General features: G+C 42.4%; 1 protein-coding gene across 1 annotated transcript in view; it reads right to left on the bottom strand.

The window, feature by feature from the left end:
* RNF17 (ring finger protein 17) overlaps nt 1-6,825 on the bottom strand; it is a 132,881-nt gene extending 126,056 nt beyond the window's left edge. Inside the window, exons 1-2 of the mRNA XM_006832058.1 lie at nt 6,693-6,825; nt 3,679-3,773 (exon numbers count right to left, since the gene is read on the bottom strand). Coding sequence (XP_006832121.1) covers nt 3,679-3,773; nt 6,693-6,825 — 228 coding nt within the window. The remainder of the gene's footprint in view (nt 1-3,678; nt 3,774-6,692) is intronic.
* Nucleotides 6,826-7,765: the final 940 nt, after the last annotated feature.

Here is a 7,765-nt window from a genome sequence, read left to right as displayed (position 1 = left end):
CACATTAGAAAGTCTCAGATAGAGTGGGAGAAAGTGTGGAACAAAACTCAAAATTATTTTACAAAAGAATGCTGGAGAAAGACTGGAGGAACCTAAGACTAAGGCCCTCGACCACCCTCAGATCTGGAAAGGAACTCACCCTTATAGTCCAATTGTCAGCAAAGCAGTAGGCAGGTATGCAGGGAGAAACAACAACACTAGGAAGGTATGCTCACCATGGAATGGTCAATTATTCAAAATCAAAAGTGCAGCATTTACCTAATGACAAAGTTGAGGAGGGATGGGAAGGCGGGTAGAATGGAAATAGGAACCACAGGGAGGAAGTGGGATAGCATGGAGGAGATTGTAATCATTAAGATGAAACAAAATATATGATTTGTTCAATGTAAAACTGTAAACCTACACTCAATTCACAATAAAAAGTTAAAAAAAAAAGTTTAAAAAAAAAAAAGAAAGAAAAATATTATAAACTTTTCTGAATGGAAAACTGACTTGCTCTGTAAACCCAATTTATAATAAAAAGTTAAAAATTAAAACTATACAACTATGAAAAATAAAGCTTATCCATATTCACTTGAACTCAGATATAAGAATAAAAAGATACATCTTAATCTTGAGTAGAATCACTGTAGACTTATGTTTTAAATAAAAAGCTTTAGCTAGACTTTCAATGCTAAAGCTAAATTCTGAAAATAAACCTAATGTGAATTCTTGGTATTGCTGTTACCAGGTGCCACTGACTCAGTTCTAAGTCACAGTGACCGTATGTGACATATGAGTACTGCCCAATAGGATTTTCTAGGCTGTAATACTCACCAGTGGAGTCCTGGCACTACAGAATAAGCACTGGACTGCTCACCCACAAGCTGCTCTTTGGAAACCCTACATAGGATCGCTATGAGTAGAACCGACTCAAGGGCACTAACAACAACATTCAGCAAGGGGAACACAGTGACTCTATGATAAGTACTGGACTGTGAATCGCAAGGTTGATGGTTCGAGCCCAGCATCCACTCTGTGGGAGAAAGTTGACGCTTTCTGCTCCTGTAAAGATTTACAAGTCTTGGAAACCCAATACAGAGCCACTATGAGTTGGAACCAACTCAACGTAATTAACAGGCACAATATTCACTAGGTCTGTCTCCCAAGAAGAATATAGATATTTCTATCTTACTTTTTTCTACCAAGAATATGTTCTTAAATATCCTATAAATTCAGATATTTAAGAACATATTCTTCCATTCTTTCTATACCATATTCCAAATAGTCAATATTAGCTAAAATACAAACTTTAAAAATAAAAGAGTGTAACAATTTCAGAAAGGCATCTGCAAGGACTCTTTTAAGTGGTCATCAGTGCTAACGTCTCAGAAGAATCTGAGTAGAGTCACTTCTTTACTGAGTGGGTGGGGGTGAGAGGAGGTGGATAGACCCGGTCAGATAGTTCATAAAGGAAGTGTTAGAACAAAACAAATCAAAATGCTATCAAACATATATATTATAGCGTGGTGCTGAAGAATAAGCACGGAACTGCTAACCACAAGGTCGCAGATCAAAGCAAGCAGCCTCTTCCTGGAAACGTTATACAGGGCTGCTATGAGTCAGAATCAACTCGGTGGCGTTTAACAACAACAACTAAAATAAAAACCAGTTCTTTTGTAAACACAAACACTTCTACAACTACATTCAAAATCCTAAAAATAACACAAGTATAATAGTTTAAGACCATACAAGCATTAAATTCACTTGCCAAAAAAGGCAAAAGGTTACTGTCAAAATACGCTTATTGTATCCTTTTTGAGAATATTAGAGAACGCTGGGTACAGACACAGACACCACCAGCTCTGTGGTCCTTCGCCCACTACAAAACTGTGCTCCTGAATCCACCGCTACAGGCACAGACAGGGGCTCTGGCTCCCACTGTCCTAGCTAGGTGGCTCTCCTCACTGAGGATCTCCATGGTAGAAAAAAGAGAAAGAGACAGGAATTTCCTATAATAAAGGCCTTCATATGTAATCTAGGTAATTCCAAAACAAAGCTTCTACAAACCCCATGTTTTTGCTATAATTAAAACTTTCACAAATTATAATATGCATATTTTGCCGTATTTAACTGGCAACCTGAGCTCATGGTATGAGGCTGTAGGATCAGCAATGGACTGCAAAGTCACAAAGTCAGCAGTTCAAACCCATCAGCTGCTCCTGGGAAATCCTATATACGGTCACTAGTAGCGTAGTGGTTACGAGTCGGGCTGCGAACTGCAAGGTCAACAGTTCGAAACTACCAGCTGTTCCACGGGAGATTTATAGCCTCGGAAATCCTGTACAGGGTTGCTATGAGTCGGAACCGACTCCATGGCACATAACCATCATGAGTTGGAACTGCCTCAATGGCACTAGTAACAGCAACCTATAAACCAGTTAATCACACCTAAATAATCAAGGGTAGATTGCTGTTGTTAAGTACCACTGAGTCTTTTCTGACTCATAACCCCCCTGTATAGGGTTTCTGAGGAGTGGCTGGTGGGTTTGAACCTCCCACCTTGGAATTAGCAATACAGTGATTATCCTATAGCACCACATCAAAACACCAAAGGTAATTAATGTCTGGCACGCAGTTAAATGTAATGAATGAATAAACTGCTGTTGTTGTTGTTAAAAAAAAAAAAAAAAAGACAACAAAGGCAGATAATATGAACTATTTTAATGAACTCATACCTTGCAGAGAACGTTTACGTAATTCCTATTTGATTCTTACAATCCTAGGATGTAAGACAAAGCAGGTATTAATTTTACGAATCGGGCTGCGAACCTTAAGGTCAGTGGTTCGAAACTACCAGCCGCTCCGCGGGAGAAAGATGAGGCTTTCTACTGCCGTAAGGATTTACACCCTCGGAAACCCTGTACAGGGTCGCTATGGGTCGGAACCGACTCAACGGCATTCAACAACAACAACAACAAATGAAGAAACTCAAGCTTGGAGTGACAGAACGAGGACTGCATTATAGGTCTTCTGTCTGTTTGATTGTTTGCTACAGTGCCACAGAAAAGAAATGATACAAATCCTCATCATCTGATCTCTCAAATGGAACTTTCAGAACTTGAATAGTAAAACTTTCCCAGACCACGCTTCCAAAATTTAAACTGCATATCTATCTGTAGTAACTGCAAAGTGTGCTCTCAGTAAATTTTACTTAGTATCTTCAATTAGTTCTCATTTTACAGATCAAAAGATTTTACTTCTAAGGAAATTATACTATTTTTAAGTGCTTTCATAGTAAGCATTAACTTTCTGACCACTGTTCCTCCTGTCTGTCTTGTTAACACCAGGGTACATCTACTAAAGTAAATTTGTATGGATAAGAAAAAGGGGAGACAGAGTTAATAATATGGGGAAAAAAAGAAGCAATGAGTTACTATTCATTTGCAATTTTCCGAAGAGGTTTCTAAAGACTCAAACTTTATGGGCAGAGCCTTGTATGGCCTTAACCTTTATTTTCCTTGGTTACAATTATAAAATGGAGAGGGAAAACTTTATCTTTTGTTAGGCTTCTTTGCTTAAAAACTCAGCAGCAAAAATCCAAGTTTTTAGTTTTCAACTGGAAGTCTGTTTTACATCTCCAAAATTTCTACTTTCAACACCAAACTGTAATGAATTATGAAAAATTATAAAACTTACCTCACAATCAGGGCAAGTAATTGTGTTGTTTTCTTCAGTTATTAACAAGCACAATTCACAAAAGGTATGTCCACACTGAAGTTCCTGGTGGTGACCTATAGATGAGATTCTACTGTGAATCACACTTTTCAGAGTTTGGTTACACTGAATGGGCAGTAGGGATCTTGGGGGAAATTCCTGCTGTATAGGAAGAAATATCTAGTTAGAAATGGATGAGTTACTAAAAAAATTCAGGAGAAACTACACAGGAAAGAAAAAAAAAATCAGTAAGAAAAACCATGTAAAACTTGCATTTACATTAATTCACATCTACTATATTTTGAACTAACCATCTATTATAAGCACTGGACTGTGAACCACAAAGGTCAAGAGTTTGAGCCTACCAGTCGCCCCACGAGAGAAATATGAGGCTTTCTACTACCCAAAACATTGAAAGCAGGAGTTGTTGTATGCTGTGGAGTTGGTTCCGACTCATAATGACCTTGTTGTATAGGATTCCCGAGGCTGTAAATCTTTACAGAAGCAGAAAGCCTCAGCTTTCTCCAGCAGAGCAAGTGGTAGTTTCGAACTGTTGACCTTGAGGTTAGCAGCCCAACTCGTAACCACTACGCTACCAGATGCAGGGGTGGAGAACTTTTTTCTGTCAAAATTTATAACATCAATCACAGGCCATACAAAATTATCAACTTAAAAATTAGCCTACTATATTTGGTCAAATAATTAATTCACCCCTAAGGTGATGTCACTGCGGGTTAAAGCCATGGCAACGTCGGTTTGAACACAAGGTTGCCAGTTCAAGCTCACCAGCCGCTCCTTGGAAACCCTATAAAGAGTTGCAGAATCGACTCAATAGCATTTAACAACACTGACAATGTGAAGGCTGGTGTGGTGCTTCAGGATAATGCACTGGACTGCAAGGTCGATTTGAACTGCAAGGGCAGAGGTCCAGAGCAACCAGCTGCTCTTCAGAAACAGGGTTACTAGGAGTTGAACCAACGCCATGGCACTTTACAATAACAACAAATATGATGACTGGAACTGTAGGTGCCTCGGCAAGGCCAGACCAAATAATTGAGTGCCTTACACAGCCGTGGGATGGATTTAAAGCCTCAGAAACCCTATACGGGCAGAGCCGCCAAGAGTCAGAACCATTCCACAGCACACAACCATCACCACCACCATTAATGGAAGTTTAGCATGATAAATGTATTTGCCTTAGCTACATTAACTTCAAAATGTTGCCTTTTTAAAAGATTTTTTTCCATGAGAAAACAAGTGAAAAGTAAACAGAACTAGAAAAAAATTAATCTATTACAAAAAAAAAAAAAAAGAGTTCTTGCTGATTTGTATTATAAAATTAACATTTTTAATTCGCTTTACAATTTTTTTTTCAGCCAACCGAAATATCTGAAACTTGCTTACCACCAAGCTAGCTAAAGAAGCCCTTATCTGAGGGCTTCTACTGGTGTGCTGCAAGGAGCTCTGGTAGGGTAGTGGTTAAGAGTCGGGCTGCTAACCTCAAGGTTAGCAATTCGAAACTACCAGCCGCCTTTCCATGGGAGAAAAATGAGGCTTTCTGCTCCCGTAAACTTGTGCAGGGTCACTATGAGTCGAATCCGCGACTCCAAGGTACTTAACAACAACTGGTGTGGCGCAAGGAGCTCTGGTAGCATACTGTTATGTATGCGAACCTTAAGGTCGACAGTTCGAAACTACCAGCGGTTCCATGGGAGCATGATGAGGCTTTCTGCTCCCGTTAAGACTCGGAAACCCTGTACAGGGTCACTATGAGTCGATTCCGACTCAACGGCACATCACCACCACAACCACTGGTGTGGCGCAGTAGATTAAGCACTGGATGGGTAACTGCAAGGTCAGCAGTTCAAACTCAGCAGCTACTCTTGGAAACTACACAGGGTTGCTAGGCTTAGCAACCGACGTGAAGGCACACAATAACGTATCTTATTCAGTCATCTGTTACTAGCAAAAGAAAAAAATAAAGTTTTTGCTAAATTATATTATAGTGGTGGTGGTTATGTGCCGTCGAGGCGGTTCCGACTCATAGCGACACCGTACAGGGTTTCCGAGGCTGTAAATCTTTACGGGAGCAGAAAGCCTCCTCTTTCTCCCGCGGAACAGCTGGTAGTTTCGAACTGCTGACCTTGCAGCTCACAGCCCGATTTGTAACCACTACGATACCAGAGCTCCTTAAATTGTATTATAGTAATTACATTAATTAGGAGTCCTGGTGTGGCGCTGTGAGTTAATGCGCCAGACTGCAAAGCCGTTTGAACTGCAAGGTCGGCGGTTCAAGCTCACCAGCTGCTCCTCGGAAACCCTGTACAGGCTCGCTATAGGTCGGAACCGACTCGCCGGCACTTCACAACAACAATTACATTAATTTAAAAAGAAAAAAAAAGCTTTACAATTGATCTGACACTTGCCTACAGGAGTCCTGCTTCTGTGGATGAACTCGGGTACATTTCACAGCGGTCTACACGCTCCCAGCAGCAGGAACTATGCAGGAAGATCGGTTTCTAGGGAACTGACTAAGTTTCTGCACTTTCATGAACCCCGGCCGCGCTGGCAAGCCGAGAGGCCCAGAGCCCGGCAGGCTTCCGTTCTAACGGCTGGGCCAGGCGCTGAGAGCCGGTGGGAGGCGGCAGGAGCGGCGGAAACTACCCTCTCTCGGCTATGGGTGCCGCCGTCAACACAGTTCACCCTACACTGTCCTGTCAAAGGCCCATCGGCTCCAGGAAGATCAGCACTGGACTGCTAACCACAGGTTGGCTGTTCAATCCACCAAGCCACTCCTCAGAAACCCTACACAGGGTAGCTAGGACTCGAGTCGGAAGCGACCTCATGGCACTTAACAATAACAACATACACGCCCTCCACACCTCACAGGTCCACTCGCAAAGGGCTCGTTTTCCTTAACTGCTTCAGGGTTCCCGGAGCAGCAGGAGGCTACGGCCTAACACACTAGCCAGGGGTTCATCTTTGGGGCTGCTCACCTGACGCTCTGGACACACTTTTCCCACACTGGGTGCACCGTACTGCCGCAGCACCGCAGAGACGATTCTTCTGTTCAAACCGAGGATAAAAGGAAGGAGCCAAACGAGCCGTCGAAGCCTCCGCCTCCTCCATCGTGGACTGCCTGCGGGTCTGAAGACCGGAACCACATGCTAGTCCTCGTGGCGCTCCATGGTGACCAATCACGGAGGCCAGAGGTTCCGTTTAGCCAATCATTGGGCAAAGACGTTAAAGCCCGCCTCCTTTACGTTTCTTTTTCCTGGCGTGATCTTCGTGCACCTGGTTGGCAGTTACTGGGGTTTGTCCTGGAAGTCGTTCTAAGAAAAAGGTGATGTGATAGTGAAAAGCCACCTACTTTTCTACTCTTAGCGAAAGCATTAACACTTTAGGCACACTTAATCAGTTTAAATTTTCGTATTTTTACATTGTTAGTGACATCACAGGTAGCTAGCTAATGATCCTTTATTAAAGCAATTCTCCTTCCTTCTGTATCAAAGGAGCTGTGTTGAAGCACAATGGTTAAGCACTTAGCTGGTGATGGAAAGATTGGAGGTTCCAACCCACCAGCTGCTCTGCAGGAAAAAAGACCTGGTGATCTGCTCCCAATAAAGATTCCACTCTCGAAAACCCTGTGGAGCAGTTCTACCCTGCCCCAGAGGGTAGCTGTGACTACCCGGCACACAACAACAAGGACTGATCAAGGCCTGCATTCCTACAGCAGTGTGCACGGTATTTTGAGAACTTGACTGATAGTTATAGTGGAGAAACCAATCAGTACCGACATTTGGGGAAATGCAATGAACAATTTCAAACTAGGGGGTGGTGATTATTATGAACAGCTGTTGAGTCTGCTGATCCCTTACTGGGAGCTGTTAGAGACACTAAGAGTCGATAGATTAACAGGTTTATCCCTTGAGAAGTATGTAACCAGCTACATAAGGTGGTAACTTCTGCGAAAATAGCTAATACTGAGTGCTAGGGGAGTGGTAGAGATAATTCTAGAGTCTCGATTGTGGGGATAAAGAGCTTGCATTTGGCACTTGAAGCAGCGGAG

Source organism: Chrysochloris asiatica, unplaced genomic scaffold (assembly GCF_000296735.1).
Source record: "Chrysochloris asiatica unplaced genomic scaffold, ChrAsi1.0 scaffold00005, whole genome shotgun sequence".
In the NCBI taxonomy this organism is placed as follows: domain Eukaryota; kingdom Metazoa; phylum Chordata; class Mammalia; order Afrosoricida; family Chrysochloridae; genus Chrysochloris; species Chrysochloris asiatica.
Note: the sequence above shows the minus strand (reverse complement) of the source record. Positions and strands in the feature narration are given on the sequence as shown.